At 35.8% G+C, this 26,305-nt stretch overlaps 1 protein-coding gene across 1 annotated transcript in view; it reads right to left on the minus strand.

Moving 5' to 3' along the window:
* The window catches only part of LOC148832950 (rab effector MyRIP-like), a 149,814-nt gene that overhangs the window by 119,164 nt on the left and 4,345 nt on the right, over nt 1–26,305 (minus strand). Inside the window, exon 2 of the mRNA XM_088918722.1 lies at nt 11,311–11,457. Coding sequence (XP_088774848.1) covers nt 11,311–11,420 — 110 coding nt within the window. The 5' untranslated portion in view covers nt 11,421–11,457. The remainder of the gene's footprint in view (nt 1–11,310; nt 11,458–26,305) is intronic.

Genomic DNA, 26,305 nt, shown 5'->3' on the forward strand with positions numbered 1-26,305 from the left:
GTCCTGCATCCTAGTAATTTGGTCATGCAGTCTGAAATTCAGCAGAAGAGGAGGCTGCACTTAACCAAAACAAACGGCCAGAAAGTTACCAATTGTCACCTATGAATAGAGGATCAGTTGGCGTGGCTTCTAACTTTAGATTGAATTTTTAAAAGGAGTTGAGAAGTTTTGTAAGGCTTGATTACCAAGACCAGTGAACACTGACCTGGCAGGTTTTTTTTGTTGCTTTTTCTAAGGTAGAATGTAACCATGTCAGTGTAGTGAAATAAAAGATCTGACATCTCTGCGCAGAAAAAGAAGACTGAATCAGAAATCGCATGCTGTGAGCCTTGAACAACAAAAGACACAGCCCAAAGCTTCTATAAAGAGCTTTGAGCATTTTTTTAATGAGTAACTGTAGCTTTTTCTTACAGATACTAAAGCTAGTAGCTAAAGTTTATCATATAATATCAATTGAACAAACTGCTACCTTATCATAGATCCACAATATTTTATTAAAAAGCAATTAAGGCAAAGCCTTTATTTATCTATTAATATAAATTTATCAAGATGAAAACGAGGTGATCATTTTGAAAGTATCATCTCCTGCACATGACAGGGGTTTCCTGTTTATGACTAGATGTCGAGATATGCTTTAGCAAAAAGGCTGGCAGTCAAACATGATGAAGCAGGTGGGCCAAAAGAGTGGACCTTCTTCATAACAATGATAAAATTACATGGCTCAGCACACTGCAAGAAACCTAAAGCACTGCACAGCAATACCCATATAATACGCAACCAATGCAAAAAGAAAATGCACATCAAACAGATCAATGAAACCAAAAATAAAACTAAATGAAACATTAAAAACATAGGCCATGTTTATGCAAAGGTCAAATGGATTTGACTAAAGTTTTCTTTAGAGTTGGTGCTATACATGATATGGCATGTACAGTACCAATTACTTCTTCACCACTGAAGGGAAGAAAAATCCATTTCTTAAGCTATTTATACCTAATTAAAAAAATCAATTTAATAACTAGATTTGATGCTATTGTTTATGTGCATCTGTTCTTGGATAACATACCATTTTTCAGTGTTTTCTTCTGAAAATTAAAAAAACTGAAACATTTTGTGTGTCTTTTCACTTTATACATTTCTGTTTAACTGAATGTGTTCATCGAGATTGTTAATGACTTGCCACTGTAATTGCCACGCATCTGTCATCAATGAATTTTTCATTGTAATTACTGTACATATATTTTATCTCTGCTGAAGGCCAGATATTTCAGCGAAAATATCTCCTGTTATGACATTTTATCAATAAGGTTTGAAGTTTGAAATACGGAGTGATTGTGTCTTATTGTTTCCTTCTCTGACATTTACTCAGATTTACAATTTTGAAAATTGCCAGAAATTAGTCTGTATGTGACCGTAAGCAGTAAATTTGAAAACCATGTTCAGGAAGAGATGAACTATTATCATAAATCATTATGACCATGAACATATCTAAATATGTTACTAACAATTCTGTTAGTTGTTCATAACAGTGACTTTCTTTAAATGAAACAGACATTAGTGTGTTTTGTTGATTATTACTGTATTTTTTGGTCTACATCATTTTTCAGGTAATGGAGATAATGTAGAAACTAATTTAACTTCAAGATCTTAACTGTTCTTTCAGAGAAGTTGTCTTGTCTGTGAAAGCAATTGTTCATTGTATAAGGAGATATACATTTCACTTTGCACATAAAATAAGACATTAAAAATATAATTGGCTCAAGACCCAATCCTAGGTTTTGTAGGTTGTTTATATTTAAAAATCTTTCAACAGATAAAGGTTACATATAAAACAGAATCCCAAATAAGAAACAACCAATAGTTGATCAGTTGATTCCTACTCCTCTCTTTTCTTTTAAAATTATCCCTATACTTGCATACAGCAAACTGACCATAATGACAAAGGAGCTGTTGACATACAGTAAATTGGGGATAATACTGTATGTCCATCACTAGCAAGTGGAAAGTGCATCGCATCATCCAAACACTATCTAGATCAGGCTGCCCTTCCAAACTGAGCACCTTTGACCAAAAAAATGGAGAAAGACGCCAATGTGAACACAGCAGTGAAATGTTATGTCTGAGATGGGAGTCAATGTTCATACTGTACTGTACATCAACAATACTGCGGTCTCTTCTGAAAGCTGGTCTGTATTGGCAAGTGGCAAGAAAAAAAGCTTTTAATGAGAAAGATTGACCTTTAATCTTACATGAGGTACAGTACAGAGCAGACAAGTGGAACAGAGTTCAACTTTGTGCCCTAAATGCAAAATGTCGTGAATGTCACAAGCCCAACATGGGGCATCACCAAGAAGCTTGTCAATTGCAGTCCATCACTTATTCCCAACAAATTTGTCTGAAGTGGAGCAATTGAGACAGAAAAAGTAGACAGAATTACACCTTCCCATTGTACAAAGCTGGTTGAGACCTATCCAAAAAATACTGACAGCAATAACTGCTGCCTAAGGTGCTTCCACCAAGTACTCACTTAGTAGGGTGAAAACACTTCTTTTCAGGATTGCTGATGTTCAACCTTCTTCATACTGTATGTAAGAGTGTTTAGTTTGATCACTACAGTGTTGAATAAAAAAAAAGTTAATTTGAAAAAACACATACTGTACATACAGTACATACTCGTAATTCATTAAAATATGATTGCGTACTGTAGATTTCCCTTTTATGGTAACTGAGTATGGGTGAATCTGTACACATTAACCCCTGATATAATCGTAACCAAAGCAGTTTCAGGACCCAAGTGGTTATTTTTGTATCTTTTTACCTTATTTTAAACTGAAGGAGGTCTGACACTTTATGCCCTGCTTCTACCATTCTGTCAGCTTGTGAATGAGCAGCAGTGGAAATATCCTCAACTGTGTCAATTCCATTTGGCTGGTCTCATTCTTTCCTGTCTTCCCTTTACCAGCGAGCCAACAGCCTGTTCTCAATAACCATAAAACTTTAAGCCTGAGGAAAACTTTAACCTAGATCTTTTCACTACTAATTAATTATCTTACCCTGAGAGTGTGTTTCCCAACTGAACAGACAATTAACAGATGTCTCACCATGACCATGACCATGACACATGACACTCATGTTCTCTCTAACTCTTAATACAAGTCGTCTAATACAGTCTGTAGAATTTCCCAGTTCCCAATGGGACTGCTGCTGCAACTGGCCCCTCCAGAGTTAAGCTTTCATTCTCTCTGCGTCTTTCTGCGAGACCTGACAGTGAGGATATTACTCATAACCTTAAATTAAATATCCTAAGTCCTGGAATTTCTAGACGGGTCTTGGCAGACATTCATGCATTTGTTTGTCATTCATGCTCTAGATGGCCTCACTGCCCACCATCTCTCAGGCTTGCTAGCTCACACCCAGTGTTCTTCACTGCCACTTCCTCAGTGCCACTGCCACTTCCTCAAGATCACTTCTATCTTCTCTGCCCTCTACACTGCCTCATCTAGTCAGTCTGCCACAGCAAGAGCCAAATGGTGAAGTATGTTAGTCTTCCCAAGAAAGCCCGCTCTTCTGTTGACTGCAGTTTCAATGACTGCATGTGGACCGCCATTTTCAATTACTTTTTAAATGTCATTATGATTTCTATGATTTCTGCTGAAAAAGGTCTACCTAAAATGTTAAAAACTGATAAATCAGATAAATCTGGTTTGATTATTGACTGTCTGATTAATTATCAGACAATCAACTTGTAAGATATCTACTACACCTCTTACTTACTACTTACTCTCACTTTCAGTATCACAAAATGATTGCAATGCGAAAACATTGTAATGTTAAATAACACATTTAAACAGGCCACTGGAAGAAATCCATGAATTTTCTTCATTATTAAGCTCTGAGGAATGAAAGGAGAAACTACCATCTTGAAATAAAGTGCCTCATTTGCACTTTGTATTCTTCACATTTGTTCTGCTACCATTTTTAAGAATCCTCATAGCTTGCGAAAAAGCCCTCTGCCATCTCTGATGATTCTAGTTTGATGCCAACAAGAGTAAAAAAAAATAGTAAAAAAAAGCCCTCCCACTTAATATTTACAGTAATTTTTAAAGTACTTAATTTTATTTTGAACCACTTTTCTTCACCACATAATCAGCTGCTGATCTATGGAAAATGTGCTCAGTGAGATAAGTACTTGGCAAACACATTTGCTTTGTATCAGACCCTTGCTTTTATTTCTTAAGAATGAATGGGAGGAAGCATATCCCTGATAGTTAACTACCATCCTGTTCATAATCTACTGCTTCTGTGAATGAGGGGTCCTGTTATGTACAAAGTATCTCTTATTTGATCTTAATAGAACCTAGTACTAATGGAATTACAAACAAACAAAGAAGAGTATTAAAAAATATTTAACATCTAGATTGTACTGAATAAGTTGAGAATTACAGAGACACAAAAAAATATTACAAATATCCTCAAACTCTGGTACTCTGGTACTCTGGTACACCACATTAAAGCTACAGTACTGTAAATATGTTGGCTGTTGAACTAGGGTTTCAACACTTTATACTGTTGTTTAGAAATGTCATACACAATTCTCCAAATTAAACAAGTGTTTTTGCCAGAGAATATAACTACTACAGATGTTATTGAATAATGTAAAACTAACAGTATTAGGAGAAAATTTGAACAAGGAATAAACCAAAATGCTTCTTGTTATACTGTACATACAGTAAAACTTTGGGTCAGTCATACCCAATGCCGAAACAGAATAATAATATTTCTCCAAGTTTACAGGACAGCAAAAAAATAAATGAAGTATTACATAACTAAAACAAATTGGTACTTCAGGAAGCCTCCCTGATTTTACAGATTTTAATGCAAATAACAACTAATTGCAAAAAAAGACACTTTGATTTACTTGTTTTCTTTTCCCTAAAGAAACAAGAGATTATGAGAAACTCAACAATTTAGGGTTACAGTAGTACGCATTGTAAAATAAACAAAAAATAAAAGCACAGATACTCAAAGATCATGTGGATATCCCCATATCTCTCATTCCAGTTTTTATTGCAAATATTTAGCATAAAATTGAAAGAAATTTTGTAGAGAAACTAAAATTATCTCAGTTATGCATAGATGAATTAATTAACATAACTTAGCACAGGAAATGAATCATATCTCTTGAGGTACAAAACCTTTGCTACATATTCAGGTGTGCTTGAAACTGTGTTTTCCCAAAGCAATTTATATATAATGGTGCAGGAAATCTCATTTTTCCAAACAAAAAACGTTGATAGAAATTGAAGCTTTGAGAAATAAAGACACCTTACTTGGAAAGAACAGAAGCCTGTAATCTGACAGGCTATTAGTAATAGTATTATATACTGTATGTGTCAGGAAACAGTTCTTTCCGGGCCCTATGCAGACGACACAATCCGGATTACTGAGGAAACACTGGGGAAAAAGTCATGCAGGAGAGGGTATGGAGACAGGGGGCGTGTCCAAGAGGTGCAGGTGTCCAAGAGAAGTGAGTCCGGGGTGAACAATCCATGTAGAAGTCCAAACGGGTAATCCAAAACAGAAGCAAAAGTCCATGCCCAAGCGATCCATCCGGGGAATAAAAAACCGGAACCGGGTCGGAACCGGCGGGGGGGGATCAGGAACAGAAAGTTAAAAGCATAACGGAGCTAGACGCAGCAGGATCCGGGCTCTCACTAAACGGAATTCAATGAAGAGCCTCGAATGACGTCTGCGTCTGGCTTTAAAGGGGGAACTAAAGAGCGGCTGGAATAAGACACAGGTGCAGGGAATGAGGCAGAACAAGGAAGGGCTGGAGCGCCCTTAAGAGGAGAAGTAGCGATCGTGACAGTATGTGTTTAGTGTTGCTTGCACTACTATATGAAAAAGAGCACATTAAAAAGTTTATAAAGCAAATGACTTGAACTGCTACAAGTGTAATGCATTGAGAACCCACCTAAAACATTTGAAGGGGTAGAAGACAGAGGACCACAAATTATTCCAAGGATATGACAGGTATTGATGTGACTACAGTATGTCAGTAACAGATATACCTGCTAGAAATCTACAGCGACGCTTTTAACACAACATGCTGTTGGATCTGAAAAAAAGAGTTGAAATGCTAACATATCTTGCAAAATATATAACTACCCATGATGCAGAAATCTAACATTAAATTACAGGTTGTTTAATAGATGCTTAGGTTGTGCAGTTTTATTATTACCTACAGTACAGTAAATGACTATGGAAAGGTTGCTGGATTTGTCTGTCCCCAGCTGCTTCTACAACAACATAACCTTAAATATCCCTCATTTACCTGTGCTGGAGTTCCCCTAGTTCTAATGGTTCCTCTTTAAACAAATGTGTAACGTGGATGTCAATGAGGAAAACAGTCTTTACAGATCTTGTGCTATCTATCCATTCATTTTCTAACAGTGGGGGAGCCAGAGCCTATCTTGGAAAGCAATGGATGCAAAGCACACACAGATAAACCTGCACACACTCACACCAGGGCCAACTTTCTCAGGAGCCAATTAACCAACAGTATCAATATGTTAGAGTGAGTATCTAATGCACAATGACGTGATGTGGATATTTGACTTTTAATACTCAACATGGACAATTTTGTTCTGCGTGTAGGCCCATGTTTTTGCTGTAAAGTTATTGGCCAAGGCAGTATGGTGGTGCAGTGGTTATCACTACTGCCTTGCAATGCCTGGGGCCCTCTGTTAAATTCTGGGTGCTATCTGCATCGAGTTTGTATGTTCTCCCCGTGTTTGGCTGTTTTTCCTCCATGTGTGCCAGTTTTCTCCTACAGTCCAAATACTGGCAGTTTTATTGACCTGGGAAAAAAAGGGCCCTGGTGTGAGTGTAAACTTCTCCGTATTTTTGTCCCACCCATGGTGTATCCTGCCCTGCATCAGTTGCTTGCCAGTATAGACTCTGACTCCTCTGTGACCCTAAATTAGATTAAGTGCTTAGAAAATGTATGATGGATGAATTTACAAGCATATTTGATACAACACAAATTTTATTCTATATTTTATTAAAATATGTGAGAAATATTTTGATACACATACAGTAAATGTAAGGGATATACTGTAGGACCATATAGTAAGTGTTTTCAGTGCCTATATACAGTACAGTGTAAGTAATGTTGACCACCATTTTCTGGGAATCGTGGGCCTATTCATTCTGGGGAAACAAATCCAAGAGAATAGAATTCTCACAAACAAGCTTCCTAAAAATAAGTTAAGGAGAAAGTTAAACCTGACAACACACAAAAGTCTGGACCAAAAGTCTGGTCTTGAGCTATCCAAAGAATTTAGATTTTTAAAACAAATGTTTACACAAAAAGTATTTCTTAATTCCATTTCATAATATACTACATGAAAGCTGCTAGAAAATGTACAAAGAAAGGCAATTTCTTTAATGCACTTAAATTAAAAAGCATTAGCTCCTGGCATTCAGCCATGCTATGCTATTAAATTAGTACCTTTAATCAGCTGTATCTTTCTTAGAATTGCTTGATCCTTTAGGAATAGCTAAAGCAATTCCCTGTTGTTTCTTTTTAGAGTGATATTTGCAACGATAAATAAAAAAACTGTCTCTAAAAGAACCCTTCAGATCCACATGCTGACTAGTGCTGAGAATCATATTGATACATATTCATGTTATGTTAATGTTTGGGAATTCCATATGAAACAATCAGCTTTGCAGTACCATTTTCAGAGACCAGCAACTTAATGCTGTCACTGTACAGTGAAAATACAATGCTGATGAAACAGGAAACAAATATTTGAATGACTAAAGCTGTCGGCATATGAAAATAAAAGTTAAAAGTGTATGGCTGTTTATCTTTCTGTCAATATGCACTAAATAATATATACAGGGCTACTATTCCCTAGTTATCACAAAACATGCAAATGCTGGGGGATAATAAAAAAATACACTAGAAAACAAAACTGAAAAAAAAACAGTGATCTGATCATTTCAGATATTCTTGAAATGTCACTACAAGCTATAGCATATAGAAACTCTCAGACTGGCAAAACAATAATTCCTGAAATCTGTTTAGAATAATCTGCTTTATGGGCAGATGAGTATATTGACCATAATCCAGTATCTGGTCTCTTTTTGTCATCCATGGAGATTATATATTTTTTTAGAACTTTTGGTAAACAGAAAAGAATAATGTGAGTTCAGTAGATCACAAAGAATTTAAAAGTCCTGATACGAAAATATATTGCTAAGCAATTTCAGAGTGTTCCTGGTGGTGAAAGTATTTAAATTGCTAGTGAAAAAAGAACAGAGATGATGGACATCACAGCACAGTGCATTTTCTTTCTGTTGCCCTCAATTTACAGATTTGTTGAATGGTTCGGTTTGATCAAAGGCCAGTCAAAGGCTTCATGTGTGTTTCCTTATGTGACTTTTCAACACATCATTGTTCTAGTTCAGTTTCTTGATTTACACCTTTGAATAGAAGTAATGTGGTTTGTTCTATGTTCATAATCCAAAACAAAAACTATAAAGCCTGTAAAGCATCAATAGTGCTACATAGTGCTACATTTTCTTATTGACTTTCTTAAGGAACACTTTTCTTGTGAAGAAATTATAGCCACTTATTCATTTACAGTACATAGAAATCCAACCAGAAAGAATTTAACAAATATTCTCATCGAGAATGGTATGATTTTCAATGCTCTATGTATGAACAGTTCATCTATTTAAAGAGTTACATTCAGTGTATTTCTATATGTGGGATGTCCAAATGCATTTATCCCAGGGAAATTAGTATTTTGACTTTGTGTTCTGATGATGCCAGAGTTTTCTGAAGACAGCTAATCATTCCTCCCTGCATTCCAAATCACTTCTCCAACCTCAAGTTTGGGTAAAATATCCTTAAGTCCTTTTCCTGACAGGGTAGCAACCATCCCATGACCCTTGATCTCTTTGATGATGATCATCTTGGTTGAAACTGTGATGTCCTATGTGTTTTTTTAGTCATTTTTTTAGTTGTTGAGGTTGGAAATCTTTCACTTCATATCTTTGGACTATTCTTTGTGTTTCTTCAAGATGGCATATGGAGTTTCTTGCTTCTGTGTCCAGCCTCCTTTAACTCTTAGTGACAATCAAGATGACGTCCACAAGTTTATGTAATTTTATTAGGCTTTCATTAATTCTTTCCAGAACACATTTTTGTACTTTTCTAACACTTTAATCCATAAATGTTCAAAACACGTGTATAGTTAAATCAGCTTTCAGCTGCAGTCAGTCAAGAACAAGATAAGTTATGGAGGCAATTGTCTGTAGTCATACAGTACCTGCCAAGGTGGAAGAGTTTGAGATAATGATTTCAGCCCCAAAGAAATACTGTACTTGTGAATACATGACCACAGCTCACATGACATTAATTCAAACATTTTACCTATATTCTGTGTCAGCGTATGAATAATTTTATTTACCTGTATGTGAATTAAATAAAATCTAAAACAATAGTTCTATGTGAGGGTTAAAAGGAAATAATCAGGACTTTTACAAGTACTGTGGGTATGTTAATTTGGAATACATCTACTCACTTAATTTCCTAATTTTTCCCTGATACTCAAAAGAATTAGATATTAATGATACCACTCAACCTGTGTGGTGTTTTCAAAATCTCTCTCAAAAATGCTTTCCCCTGTTGACAGGTTTTTCCTGTAAACCTCCTGCTACCAATTAGGTCTGTCTGAAGACCACTAAAATACAACAATACATTTTAACTGGATATATTCAAGCTGCCTCTAACTAAATTAGACAGTACTAATTTTACTGTCTAATTTAATTAGACAGTACTAGCATAAAGTTTGTTTGAAAAAAACAAAACATTCTCAATGCAATTAAACTGTTAAATTAGTCTGAAATGACTGTTTTATGTTCAATAACCAAAACAGTTAAAGAAAATAATTGATCATTGCATAATAACTATAATTTGTATAAACACTTTCCCAAAGACGACTTGAGTATTCAATTTAAGATTATATCTCAAAATAACCTTAGTGCCATAAAGGTAGGGAAAGAGTCATATCATTCAATTTGTGCAAAGAAATTGATAAGAGCTACAATCTGACTTTCATAAGGCATCACATTGGATATCATATCATAAGGAGTGAAAATCGATTTCTTCTGCTTACTCTTTAAAGATTGGTTTTATCAGAACCTGTGTGTAGCAACACAGAAAAGGAAAAAAAACCCTCCTGGCTATAGAACCTACTGTAGGCAGATGATCTGAACAAAACTGAACGGACATTGAAGTACAATCCTTGAATGACACCTTCTTTCTGCATTATTTCATTTTTCAATGCTGTTATATCACACACCAAAAAATGATGGTCACTCCAATATTCAAAAGTAGTTCTAATGAAGTACTGTAGTTCCTAGATATGATACAGCAGATTACTGATAGGCGATCTTAGATGTGCTATTTTAATCTAACGTATTATGCAGAGTAGAAGCAAGTGTTCTAATTTTCATAGTTTAGACTCATCCATTGTTTCCTTTACTATAACATATTGGTATAACAATAAGGAAATCCACCTACTTGAATTTTGGAATTGAGGAATTTGTGAGAATCCATTGCTTTGAACGCAAATACACAACAAACTGCACATTATTTTGATTCCTCACAGCAAATTAACCACTTGTTTTTGACTATTGCTATCTAATTACATTATATCCTTTAATGCAACTAGGTTTCTTTTTTGTAATGTAGTATGCATTACAAAATATGAAGGCCAGCATTACCAAATTAAAAAAAATAAATAAATTATTTGCACTTACACATCAGAAAATATACATTTCATTCAATTTGATTGTTAAATGTTTCAACTGGAGCCATGTCATACCTGTGCATACTGTATAAAGAGTGTTTCAGACAGAACTGGTGGCCTTCAGGAGTTTCTGTACGTTACTGTGACTTACCTTTTGATAGTACGCTTTTCCATTGAGCAGTCACAACAGAAGATTGCAATTGCAACTGACTTAGTCTTACAAGTTAAGATCTTGCATTCTGTCTTGCTATTTTTGAGACTGGTGTCTTGAATGCATGTGAACATCATAAAACTATGACTGTCAGTAGTCTATAAAAGATAAAAGTCTATACTGTAATAAAAATCAATTGGAATTTATTAAACCCACCCATCCTGATCCATCAAGATATCAGCTGACTGTGCCCTTTCCCCTTTACAGAGGAGCTCACTGTTGCTGACGGACGATACTTCGGGATCAATAAAGTCTTATCTATCTACTCACCTCAGACGTTCCTTCTCTTTCTTACGAAGCCTCATGTCTCTGTGGACCACCTGCAGCACATGCTCAGCCTCCTCTTCCGTCAGGCCTGAAAGATCCAGCTTTCTTCCCATTGTTTCTGGCAGATTTCAAGCGTTAGGGTTTCACACACTGGGGGGGAGGGAAAGGCAGAAAACACAATCACAGTCATTGCCTTTGTTGCTTTTTATTCATGTACATTCTTCTTCGGATGAAAGAATTGGGGATTTAAAAAATGTAGCCATTGATTTTATTTTGAAGATATGATGTGCGCTTAACCCATTCACATATACTGTAACAATCCCCTGAGACCAGGAAATACTGTTGTTACTTTTCTCTGAACTACTTCTAAGGTTTTAATATCCTTTTTGTTGAATGGTGACCAAACGTGAATATACAGTGGTTTAAAAGAAGTCTTACTAGCGTATTGTTTGAATTCCCCAGAATTTAAATTCCACATTATTTACTACAGTATATACCCAATTCTTACATCTGATTTTTTATTGCTTCCCACATGGTTTTGATGAGGGCATAGAAAAAAATCCACCCAAATCCCTCTTGTGTAATTTGCTTCCTGCAGATCAGAATCACCCATGCGGTAGATTAAATGTATCTTCCTTCTAATTGCATGAATCACTACGCACTTACTAATATTACATTTCATTTGCCAAGTGTCTGCCCAATGATTTTCTTCTGTTTGCAAATCTCTTGCTGCTGTTTCGATTCGCACATCCCACTATTCTTAGCAAACTAGTTAAATTTGCCGATGATAACTACAGTATACCAGAAATTAACAAGAAATTAGATAGGGGATATACTACAGATCAACAGGAATGCTAGTTCTAAAAATGCATTATGCACCGTTTTCTGACTCACATTTCTTACCAGGATAACTTGATAACAGAAAATGGAGAGAAATGTTTAGTTTTTCTGTACAGTAAGTGTGAGAAAAGCTAGCTGGGGCATCAGATTTTAAAGCATTTAAAGTATTTGGGTTCTGAAAAAGCAACTCACTCACAAAATGTCACTAAATCTAAGGTGACATGTTTGTATATGTACAATACAGTACCTGTATATTCCTAATTCCTAGCAATTATGTACAATCAGGTATAGTAGTAAACTGGTTACATTTGAGGATACTAAATAGGAGGATTAAGGAGAAAGATAATAACAAATGTTAAGGATTAATAAACACTGTAGAAACAGCAAAAGCAAAATAAATTTGAAAAGATTTACTTAAAAATTCAATACCAGACTGGCAGATCAAGATTAATGCAGACAAATGCAGGCTTTTGCATGTGGTACCAAAAACAATCTATACAAACAAACACCTTTAATTAAAAAATATTTACTTTGACACATGATTTACAGCTTCTAGACAATGAGGGAAGAAATATTAAAGGCAAATAAAATGTTGGAATATATTGTCAAAAGTACAGTATTCAAATCAAGGAATGTCCTACACTGACGAGGCTGAAGGAATGGACCATTTTTAGTCTAGAACAGAGAAGATTACAAGGGGAGCTATTTTATTTAAATTCCTCAAAGACAAACAAAGCAAACCCAGGGGACTTCTTCAGAATAAACGATGAAAGACAGATCTAGGGACACAAGTGGAAACTACAAAAGCATTTAAAAAATGTATTTGTATAGGGCAGGGGTGACACCAACATGAATGTTTAAAAGAGCTTTTGTTTCAATTTCATGCACAAAGACATTCACTCTGAAAAATAATTAAAGGAAACAAAAGTATAGCTCTTCTTTGAGTCTTATTTCTTTTTCTTTTTTTTTATTCTAACTGCTTCTGACTATTCAATCATAGACATCACTTTTTATCAGCACATTTAAACAAGAGCTCCACATGTACTGTACCATTCTCTTTTCTAGTTTACAGTTTCTTTCACAGTTCTTAGTTGCTGGGTTCGCTTCTCCCCTACCAGGGTAATGTCACTTCTTTCTTGCCACCCTGCAGCTAGCGCCCTGACTCATATCCCCTCAGTACACTCTAAGGCTCAATTCAATCACTGTGTCAGCATGTCAGTAGCACAAACATTTCTGCTTTTGGATTTCGTACCAGCTTTATGAATATAGTGGTATGTGCCCTCTGTTTACAAATCATCCATTTTTACATTAAAAAAAGACAACTCTTAACTGGGTAGCTTTCAGATAAGATCCCCAGGATGACTCAGTTTGGATATGGCAATGTTCCCAAGAGACTGTGACTCTTCTGTGTTTCCCCCGTATTGACTCAAGACATTCAGTAATTTACTACAGTATTGACTTCAGACAGATCTCTTTAATCCATGTGCAGTATATCAGATAAAAAAAAAAAATGTAAACAAGCTGCATTATCAATAAAAACCACCAACAAAGTAACATTCATCCTCCCTTTTTTAACAAAGAATCACCATGAATGTCCTCCTAGTTGCCAGTCTTTAACAACTTCACATCCTTGACATCATAAACAACTAGATTCTCTGGCCCTAAAGTTAAGGTTAGGGGATACAGAGTTGTAGTAGCATTTAAGAGCCTTCTCCAATGCAGCATCTGTGGAAGTCACTGCTGAAATCCTATGAAATTTACTGTATGTTTGTCCATCCATCCATTTTCTAATTTTTAATTCAGAGATACAGAGCAGACAGGGCACATCCCAACAAGTAACAGTCACAGAGTGGGATACATGCTGGATAGGATGTCAGTCCATCATAGGGCACACACAGACATGCATATACTGTACAATATACACACCAGGGACAATATTATCAAAAGCCTATTAACCTACCAGCATGACTTTGGGCTATAAACTAGAGCTCCCAGAGGAAACCCACACATATACTGTATATGGGGCAACCATACAGTACAAACTCCGCACAGACAGCACCCCAGGAATTGAACCCAGAGCACCAGAGGTGTAATTTTGTAGTTTTGGCACTGTATTGCTTACTTGATTTTTGTTACTAAAAAGGTATTAAGGTTAGCCAAGAAAGTAAACTTCTACAGTATGTCTAAAATGTATGTCTCTATGAATGTATAACAGAATTATCAGAAGACTGCTCACATATCTGGGTTTTTTTATTTTAATTGCTAGCTGACTTGGCTATCCTGCAATAACTTCTGCATGGGAGAAAATGAAATAAGTAAGTATGCTCCTCTTAGGTGCCCTAAGACCTGAGAGGACCTGACCAGCTAATCACATCCGTGGGAAGTAAACATATACAGTATGCTGATTGATTTATGTGACCACATTTCAATGAAGTCCCCTTGAAGGACAGAAACAAGACCTTACTGTAGCTCTTTTCACTTCATTTGTTATTCTTGTTTATAAGAACATTCAGACTTGCAAATGAGACAAGTAGATTTGGCCCATCTTGCTTTTTTGAGCTGCGTTTCATGAGAGACCACTGTTTGGATTTCAACCACCTGGCTGAGTACCATCTTAAGTGAGAGCAGGAAATTCTTAGCTAGAACTTGATGCAGTAAACAACTCTCTTTTTAATAGATAAGAATATGAAAATACCACCAGACCTCAGTGATTCACTTTATTTTAAGTTAACCCAACCCATCTACTGTACCAGTTTTGATAAAATTATCCAATTCCGATGAAGGTCCATCTATAACACTGAATATTTTATTGTTATTTCCAAAAATTGCACGACACAATAACTCATTTCCATCTTATACTATTCCTCCCCTAGACTGATTTGAGCCTCTTTCCTGATTGGTAAAAAAAACTGTTCAATGCTGCATACTGTATGTTCTCTCTTTGCAGGAACCTGTTTAGGGTTATTTTCAATACTGTACATACAGCAGCCCCTCTCCACCATTTTTCCATTGTTCCATAAAATCCTTAGCATTTAATTTGGTAGTCGTTGTTTCAGTGATTCCTACTATATGTCATACAGTAGTTTCCTCGTACTGTATGTAGTAAACTTGCTGTCTAGGATTTTATTTATTATTCTTCCAGAATTTAAGTACTGTATTTAAGAACCAATGTGCTATGTGTAAGTAGTTCTTAGTGATCCCAGTAACACTGGCTTCCCAAGAGCATCCTGTCCTCCAATGCTCCTCCAATGGTCTGTAGCTCCTAGTTGTAGTAGTAGTAGTAGTAGGAGAAGTAGTAAATGCTCCTACAATGTACTGTATGCCCTTAGCTAATAAAAAGTAATGTCTCCCTAGTTTTCAGTTCATCTTGTCCTGCCTGTGCATTATTATTGTCTCTAATAATTGTGTCCCCTATCACTATCTTACTTTTAACGGGGGGAACAGGCTCCAGGGTGGGTATATCTCCCTCTCTCGTCTGACACATTCAATCACATTCTCCTGGTGTGCACACAGTCACAGTTACTGTAGGTTTGTTAACTGGTCTCTGCAGCTTTGTTAGCTTAGCCTTGTAGCAGTGGTTAGGAGGCCAGTCCTCCAACATGTGGATCTGTTTTTACAGATACTGTATCATCTATCTGGAAAGTACAATACGTCCTGCAAATGACACATTGCAGTGACCTTATGCTATTTCTTTTTGTCTGTTTAAATGGCCTTTAAATCCAGCCCAAAGCTTAGGTATTAAGGTAACATTTGACATATCGGAGTTTATTTTTAGTATTATTATGCGATTTTGTGAGCTCTTTTCAATGACAGTTTAATAGCATGCACATACTGTATCACAAACATAACAGAATGATAAAAGCAAAACCCAAAATGCATAGCAATGAAAACTGAAGCAGTGACACCAAAAATAAATTATACATGAAAAGACAGGTCTGTGAGTTGTTTTTTTTTAATATTGACAGTCAGAAAGTCAGCTCTCAAATGGTGATTTCAACACTGTACGTAGATAATTTTAACTAAATCACAGAAAGTAACAATTTTCTAAACCAAGAACCTATTGAAAGCTAAAGAATTAGAGTATGAACACAATACATTTCAATACAGTCTTCAAGGAAAAGCCAAAAATAGCCAAGTTACAAAGTATCTGTAGAACAGGGACTTTTACAGCGATGCCAGAAAAAGTGTAAACTGTTACTGTATCTAGAGTGGATTTTCATAACCATGACTCTGAAATACTCATCTGACCTCAAATTGCATTTTTAGTGTATTCTTCTCAATCTTTAGTTAATTTGGTGTGCATATATATATACTTTATTGAACAAGCCAATATTTTCTAACCAAAAACAGGATACTGTATGGTAATAGCTATCATAAAATAGAGTATAATGCTTTTTCATTCAAACAAGCTACAAGGAAATAGACTATGTGGAGGCAATTACTGTACGTTACCAAAAACTGTGATACAGCACACTTGCTTCATGTCCAGGAACATTAGGTGTAAACAGGCGATGACATTTTTTCTTTCCCTCTGAGATTTTAACTACAAAACCGTGAAGTAAAAGCAAACAGTGCAAGCGCTGTAAAACAATGCTAATGTGGGTCCACACTGCTCATTATAAAACTCTTAGTACTGTCAGTTGCTCATTTTGAAACAAAACAGCTAGTAATCTTTTGAATACAAAGTTTTTACATGAAAGTGTCAAGTAAGCTTCATTTTCCAGAAACTACCCCCCACTCTTGAAGTTCAATACCCATTAAATCCAGTCAGAAAAAGAAATCGAAACCAGTGATGTTTTGTAACTTTCATTTATGGTTAATCGTTAATTTAATCAATCTTTTTATTATCCCTTTTTTACAGGAAAATATCACATTTTTCATATCTTCCAGGAGAGACATTTTTCAGAAACGAAGAGCTAAATCCATATTTTTTATATTCCTTGACAGCTCTGGAAATGAGTCTGATTTTTTTTTAAATATAAAAGTCAGTGCTGGAAAACATTAAGAAAACCAGAGATCTCTCTGTGCGGATGCAAACCCAAATTAAGGTCAATAAGTGATTATTTTACTGGAGTTTAATCCGCTTAAATAAATTACCCCAGAAAGCCCTAATTTTATAAAATCCAAATAAATAAGAGGGCAAACAAAAGGTTATTCTTCTGAGTTTCTGTTTTTGTTTACACAGTCTTGCGTCAGCTGTTCAAAGGGGGACAGGGTGTATAAAATTGGGTCGGTATTGCCTGCATGATAAGACTTTCATACAGCTCAGACAAGAGTGAGCCTAATCTTAATCTTCTTTCCCATAACCATCTTGAGAACAAAATGTAGATTTTTATTTCCACATGTTGTAAATCTCATTTTACTGCGCTGGAAGAAAACACTGCCGGGGCTGAAAGGCACAGTATTATAAGAACAAAAACATGTGTGGGTGGGTGGGGAGAAAGGTTGTACTTCACTACTGAAAACATTCAGATTTACCATGTAGTTAATATTTATGATGGTCTATTGATGTGCATATTAAGGACTAAACATTCAAACCTACCTTTTAATTTTGCAGGGTTTAAATTACCAAAAGGCTTTACTTTAATTACTAATCATGATCACCACAGTCATTGAAAGCTGTACAGTATGAAAAGGTAAGGCCAGCTCTAAGTAAACTGAACATTTTTTGTAGTTTTTCACCCATCTATCCATTTTCTGACCAATCACGGGGGAGCTGGAGCCTAACCCAGCAAGTAACAGGCGCAAGGCAGGATATACCCTGTTAGGGGATGCCAATTCAAAGCACGACACAGTGTGATGAAGTAAGTCGTCTTAAAGCTTCTTCCTTCACTGCAGTAAACTGGACACACCCGCCTTGACTGACTGATTGGACTCCTGGGGGATGGAATAATTTCCCAGGTGGAAAAGTCCTCAGCTGATTAGCTCTGTGCTTAACTGGACATTCCTCAGGAGCAGCAGCAGTCAGCACATCAGCAGCGAGGTGGAGAGGGGATAGGGGCTGTGTCTAAGCTCTTGCAGTTCAGGGAGGGAGCCTGTGTTGATTTGACTCCTGTGCTTTAACATCAGCAGTCAGCTGACAGTCTTACTGTACATCCAGTTCAGGTCTGAGAAGTAGGAAAGAGATAATAAAGATTTGCAAGGAATTTGTTAGGCATTGGACTGAGTAAAGATGGATGGATCCAGAGAGAATTTAGTATTTTTTTTCTGGGGTGTATAGTATTCCTGGTTTAAACTAAATTCTTTGTAGTCTTTAAAGTGTTGTCAATTAGGACTATTAGGAGTGCTGGGGGTAAGCAGACTAGTAGGTGTTGGAAGAGACAGCAAACATGAATTTTCCAGTTAAGGGAACACTGGTTGTGGAAGAGAGAACCCAGTTGAGTCTGTCAGGGATACCAGAGCAGGAATGTCTTTGGACTGCAGGTAGAAACCAGAGAAGCTGGAAGAAATCTACATAAACATAGGGAGAACATACCAACTCCATGCAAATAGTACCCCAGGTTTGCAATTGAACTCAGGGTCCATTTCAAACTTCAGAGTTGCTGCCAGCATTGTGAGGCACCAAAGCTAGCCAAAGTTTTTTTTCCATTTGAATGTAATTTTACAAATGAAAGGATGACATTCAACCTATCCAGCTTTTGTGGTTTCCAATAACTAATTGATCCCATCCAGCCATTTCTTGAAAGAATTTAGAGAATTGGCTTCAATTACATGGTTAAATACTGTAGCTTGTTCCAGACTTTGTTCCAAAAAAATTGCTAAATCAATATATTTTCTATTTCTTAAAAGCTCTGGAAATTAAGCTGACTTTTTTTATAGGTATAAGTAGCGGTACGTAAAGAAAAAAGGAGTAGGTGAACTTAATTATTGTAAGACAGTGGTCAAATGCCCAAACATAAAAGTCTAAGAAATTCTAAAGGATGAGGACCTGAATTAAACTCAACATATCTTTTTTAACTGAAGTCTAATACACTTCAATAAATTATCCTACAAAGGTCTATTTGTATAAAAAGTCACTACCGTGTAATAAACCACTTATCAACAGCTTACTGGGTGTGCAAAAGTGCAGTGCTGCTCTACCTGTATTTCATCAGAATTATATTATATATTAATGGTTTGTATTTTATTGATATACAGTATATCCAGTTGTAAATCTTGAAATATGATATAATGTTTCTTACTGCATAAGCTGACAAAAAGGAAAAAGAGACCAATAAACGTACAGTGCCATGATATACTGTACCAAGTTAATCAAGATAAAGACATTATAGGAATAGCATACAGTATAAACATACTAAATCCAGGATTGGTAACTAATCACCGATTGCCAGCACTGATGTGACCAATAATTTAATATTGAGAGATTCAAATTTTGCCATTTTTTAATATCGTTGATTGTCGAACAAATTTACAACCAACACAATATCAGTGAAAAAATGAAAAACTCTATAGAACAGAAACAGTACAGAATACCAAAGCTGTAATCCAATAGTTCATTTTACTCACATAACAATTTAAATATTAAATTATTGATTTTGGGTCTTTTTAAAAAGTCTACTTCTAGTGTTACAAATCTTATATACTGTACAGCATGTTGCTGTTTTCTAAGCCTCTCCTTCTCAATGTACAGTAAAACATAGACTGAGCACTAAAGACCCATTTGGCACTTCGCCTGGTATAGAAGGTGACGTCATGACCTTGGGATCTGGATAATGATGGATATTTCCACAGCAGGAGGCCTGGCCTTGTGGCTTAGCAGAATTCTCTGCTGTGAACGTATACCTGCATGGGTACAGCTCACCAGGATAAATGGACTGAATGGTCTGTCCTTGCTTGTAACCTTTCTTATGGTCCTATGAGTTTGCCACAATCACCAACCATAACAACTTTCTGGTTGGAGGTAAAATGTGAAGCAAGCCTGTGAATCTAACAGCATCAAAATGCTTCAGTAAGAATAGGAATAAACTAAAGAATCACAATTGACATAAACATGTACTAAATAAAGCAAATAATTACAGAAGTTCTATTAACCGGTACTTTCCAGTAGGGTGTATATGCTTATTGTTTGAAATGGACATATCTGTATAAATCACTGCATATTTATCTTGTTAAAATGTGTGAATTGTAGTCCATCATTTCAATAACCGAGTTTGGCGTTTCTGTATTTAGTAAGTACAGTACACTTTGTTGTATGACTTACGTTGTATTGAAATCACAGTGATGCCAATATTGTACATTTCAAATGCTGGGTGAGGAGTACCAAATCAGAAAGTACCAAATGTATCAAATCACAGATAGAAGCAACTCCTTAAACACCACCTCTTTATGGATTTCTGCCAAAACTGGACTAACACACTGTCAGAATGAGAAGCATCAAAGTCCATTCTTTTCCTGCCAGAATATTTCACAAGACCCCAGAGAGTCCATGTGCATGAAGAAAGCAAACATGGGCCTAATTCTACAGGTCTTTCTGTAATACAGAAACCATAATGGGTTGAAAAATATGACTGACAAACCACAGGGGAGAAGCAGCTCCACCTCTGCCATCCTATACATTTCATGCACTTTTCTGAAGACTAAATGTGCATGTGTAACTAGGCTATTTGCATTTAGATTTGACAGGAAAACATTAGACATTGCTCTTCCAGCTATTTCTAAGACTGAAATCACATTTGGGATGAAACAGGGGAATCAAAATAAAAAGCTTTTATCAATCTTAGTTTCATAAACTGTTACACAATAACAATGCAATACATCAATAAATGTAACTATTAATTATTAACATGAATCCATTAATATTATCTTTGAATGGTCAGGAAGCCATTTCCTACTCTGTGTACTCTGACAGCACAAAGGTGTTTCTTGTCTGAAGATCCAAATATTGATCTATTGGTAGAATTTTCGATTAAGAAATAAAAGAGACATTAGCAACTTTTCCCTGAAACATTCTCATAATTCTTGCAACTATCAGGAAGCTATCCTTATAAATTGGCCACTTTAGTTAAATTCAGACTGATTATCTAGGCATACTAAAATATGCAATATATAGCACTAAAAATATGAAAACATTTACAGCATATTTGTATATACTTAAACCAAGATAGCAAAGGAATGAAAGGTTTGTTAATGTGATCGTTAATGACCATAATTCTACCTGTACTCAGTATGGTGTCATAAGCATTTTTTTTTACCAGAAGGTCAAGAGTCTTACGTAGCTGCCAAATCACATGAGTTTTTATCAGTTTTGGATTGTTATTTCTATATCTACAGTATATATAGCATTAATGAATCGAGTCCGAGTCAGTGAACCACTCAAATGTTGACTCTATAGAAAAGTGGCTAGAAGGAAACCAGTGCTGAGAATTCTTTATAAGAAGGCATTTGACAGACCGTGATGTCATGTGGTAAAAGATTCTCTGGTCTAATGAAACACAAATTCAACTCAATGCAAAGCGCTATGCCTGACACAAACAAAACACAGCTCATCACCTGTGTAACACCATCCTTACCCATGGTGATGGTAGCACTATCGTATGGAGGTCATTTTGGAGGTCGTATGGAGGTCAGCAGCAGGGACATGAGCCCATTTCAGGATAGAGGGAACAATGAATGGAGCCAAATACAGGTCCTTGAGGAGACTCTGCTTTAGTCAGCAAAAGACCTTAGACTGTGGCAAAGATTCACATTCTAACAGGACAAATGACCCCAAGCATACAGCGAAACTGACACTGGAGTGTCTTGTTCTTGACTTGAATCCCATTTAGAATATGTGGAAGGTTTAACTTGAACTTAAGGTCCACCATCGCTCCCCATTTTGACAGAGCTTCAGAAAATCTTCAAAGAAGAATGGGGAATTCCCAAATCCAGATATACAAAGCTGATACACATACGGTATACCCAGAGAACATACTCAAAGAAGTACAGTAAGTGCTGCAAAAGATGTTTCAACATTGTATTGACTCAGGGCTGTGAATATTTCAATAAATGAATAGTTTACTGAAAAATTTCTCATACATGAATATTTTGCCACTTCAGTATAATTGCTCGGTGACAAGAGAATACTTTATGAAGGCACTGTATCTTAAAGTGCTATAAATCATGTTAGATATGGAGATATTATACTGTACATTTAACTAATTTTAGGTACAGGGATCCTACTCTGTCAGCAATCATTTTACCAGTTCATCTTGGAAACATCTTAATAATTGTATGATATCAAATTAGGGCTATGCAAAATACCATATATGTCTATTTGGTAAAAATACTTCAGTCCTTTTTGCTATTCATAGACATGGCTGTTGCAGACAGCAATAGGAATAGACATATTGCTGTTGTAAGGGAAATGGAGAATAAGGGTGGTTAATGTCAGTTTAAAGGCATGGAGACCAGAAGCAAATAAAAATGCAAAGTGCCTTGTGTATACACAGAGAACAGGGATATGTACCACCCCATCTGCTGACTGTGAGGTTAAAAAATGGCTCTTCTTTGACCTCATCATGCCTATTTTCTCATGTTCACCACTACAACAGCCTGTTAAACTGATGAAATTCTCACACCACTGCCTATTTATAGCACAGAGCATATTGATGTTCAGCTTCGTTTACAGATACAGTAGGTAAGCACTATTCTCAACATATTAGAAAACAGGCATTCTGCTCTGTATACCTTCATTACAGTTTACTGTATACTACAGTATACAGTATACTACATTTTGTAGTGTTGTCTTTTTCCTTTAGTAAACTTCTCATTGTTCCCTTTAAAGGCATTGTTCCCTTAAAATGAATGATTTAATTATTTATGTATCATTTTCCACCTGTATTTTAATACTCCATTTAATTTTATGGAGTGCAACTGCTAATGGCTTACAAGACACAGATGTGTCTACCTCAAGATCCTCATCTGAACAGCACAGCTCCACAGATATGTTAATAGGTATTTAAGTATTGCTTCTGCCCTGCACTGTTGTGAATGTCAATCTGTCTCTTTCATATAGAACATCATACAAAGCATTGCTGTCAATGTAGGGAGCTTTTGAGGGAAAAAGTCATTAATATCTTAATTAGTTTTTTAAGATCTACTCAAATAAAGTTGTCATTTGGGGAATTCTTTTATTTACTCAGGCTCCCTTGAAGACACTAACTTCTAATTTAGATGTGCCAGAGACACTATCTTGAATTGTCTTCTTTACATGCCCCAATAGATTATTTGTTTTGAACTGATGAATATTAATATTTCATATTTTAGTGTGAAAGCTCTGAGTGAGCCTAGTTATAACACATTTTTTATTGTATTTTTACTCATTTGTTGTGGATCAGTTTTCTTCTTCTATGTCCACTGTTCCGAACACAATTTTTCATTGCTCACACTTGGTGTTTCTGTTTAATAATGACACTGGTTGTGGTCCCTCACAAGAAAAGAAAGAGAACCGGTTAGCAGGCCTCAACCTGGCTGAAAAGATGACGGTGCTTTATTGCGAATCTCCATCTATCACTGGATCCTGGCTTTTTTCTGATATTGTTTACAGGGAACATTCTACTGCCTGGACTCATGGTGCCAGAATGTGTGGGTGGACATGATAGAGGCATGCAGTGCTGCTCCTGAAGCAGTCAGGTCATTGTTACACCACACTTCAAACAATTCAGTGCAATTCCACGTACGCAACATTTTAGTGGGAAACCTGGAGGGGATATCTTCTGGAGAAAAATTTGGGAGAGCAACAGAAATTCTTTGTTCTGCATTAGATTTATGTTAAAAAAAAGGTGTTAAATAAAATGCATTCACTTTCAAAAGCAATGCAAAAACAATTGCATACTCACTAACAGCAACCACGTCAGACAATTTTACAGGTTTTTCCCACACACATTCAAGAAAAACAGCTTAACAGACGGCTTGTTGCAATATGTTGTAACATTTAAAAAATATTCAAATATGTCAAAGGTCTAATCAGACAAAGTGGCGTCAAAGGGCTTTGTCAGGGTTCTTCATACTGTATAGTACTGTATATATTCGCATCTTAAAAGCACACTTTTTTTATTTTACATGGTCCTGCTGATATGAATTTTAATAAATAAGTACAAATGCTTATCAAGATTACTTAAGTTGGGACAACCCCCAGACACCTGTTGAAAGTAAGTACAATTATATAAAAATATATTATTTCTTAATGGGATAGCATAAAATCTAGTCAGGCAATTATGGAAACCACAATAAAATGTGTTCCTTATTCATTTGTAATTTCTATGCTAGCACATGTACTGTATACTGTACATGTAGCTGTACTTTGGTATATTTATTTTTGGTTTGAGACAATGCAATTATTTGTAGTCTTGCCTTTACTGCTTTCCTAAGCAGTGGTTCTCAGTCCTGGTCCTGGGGGGGGGGGGGGGATCTTGGTGTCCTCGGGTATTTTCTGTAACCGAGTTCTTAATCACAGGCTAATTAATTTCACCACTCCACTCAAAGTCTATTCTTAAATTTGCTTTCTGCTATCAAAACGTTGAATGAGACTTGTAATTGTTAGCAAGCCTGTACCAATACTGAGTTTTACAAATGGCCCTCATTCAGGTGTGTTAGATGAAACACTGATATGATTAATTGGATTGAAGTAAAAGATAAAACATTCACCTGACTGTGGAAATGTTTGATATATTATTATTCCTAGATGTGTCTGTTCACCATAAACTAGCTTAACATGATACTTAAATAATAACAACAAGACACAATTACAGTAAGGAACTGCCACTGGTGATACAGATGATACCAACTTTTAAATGGATACCATGAGGCAAAAAAGCAGTAAAAAAATCTACCAAGTCACCAAGGCCTCTTTCTTCTCCATTACCAAAAGTACTTCAGGGACAACACAGTCATGTTTGCTCAAGGAAAGTACCTGCAAAGCTGAATTTATACAGGGTAGGTGCTGTGATAAATTGCATTGTTCAGACTTCCAAATGTTTGCCTCTGACTTGGCTTTTACAAAGAGAAAATTACATCTGTGCTACTGACCACATGAGGTTAAAGATGGTACATATTACAGAAACTGAGTAAAATTCTGGACTTTAATTCAGCTTTTGATGTCATAAATCATGGCATTTTACTAGACTGTGTGGAAGATTTTTTATGGATCACTGGCTCTTCCCTTCTTTGGTTCAGCTCCTATTTGGCTAACATATCTATATACTGTATTTGTATACTCTTTAAGGACCAAGAATTTTTTAGTAAGCTCAGATTTATAGACTTCACGCTTTTTAACAAAATCAGTAAAAAAATATTTGAGTGATCTTGAAATGTCTTACTCCTACAGTAAGTCTGTCTAAACTCATAAAGTAAGTACAGTGTTCCATAATCATTCCAAGGTGTGCTGTGTATTTTATATCCTGTGATCTTGAATACCACGATTTATACAGTATTTCTATTTCGGTTCAGTTGTATTATGTACAGTACACAAGATCTTGGTCCTTAAAGATAAATTTAAAAGTTCTGTGAAAATGATTTCGGTTACACATTTAAATCACTGTATTACAATCCTAATTGGAACCCGTTTGTACATTAAATACATATTTAAATCAGATGGGTTCTTTGGTACTGTCCCATTTCTGTGTAGACACCTTACTATTTAGCAAATATACAGTATATGAAGAAGAATGTATATCAAAGGAGCTCTTAGTCATAATCTGTTAGATAGAGGATATCACCTTGTTATTCTTTTATGTAAGACCTGTAATGTATTGTTTATTTTTTTCGAAACATTAGTTCCTTATTGACATAGGATTTAGTTATTAATACACATACTGATAAACACATTTTGTTTTGGAACGTACAGTAAGCAGGCAAAATTCTCAAAACAATTGTGGTTTATGTATTTGCTGCAAAGGAAAAATACAAATATTCCCATGTAAAAGAAATCGCACATAGCATAAAAAGATGATTATACATTTGCCAATAAGCATTGCAACTTGGCAGCCTCATCTTTTGCAGGAAACAAAACAAAGGGGGTTAATTGAATTGCATCAGTTTTAAAATTTCTGTAATGGGGGATAGGATGTGATAAAGTAGTGAGAGTGGCATTTAGAAAGTAATATTTCTGGGAACACTTTTTAACCTCCTGTTGGAATGTGCTGAAATTGCCATTTTTCTAGGTCCATATACTGTATACTGC

This window comes from Atractosteus spatula, chromosome 6 (assembly GCF_055471065.1).
Source record: "Atractosteus spatula isolate fAtrSpa1 chromosome 6, fAtrSpa1.hap1, whole genome shotgun sequence".
In the NCBI taxonomy this organism is placed as follows: domain Eukaryota; kingdom Metazoa; phylum Chordata; class Actinopteri; order Semionotiformes; family Lepisosteidae; genus Atractosteus; species Atractosteus spatula.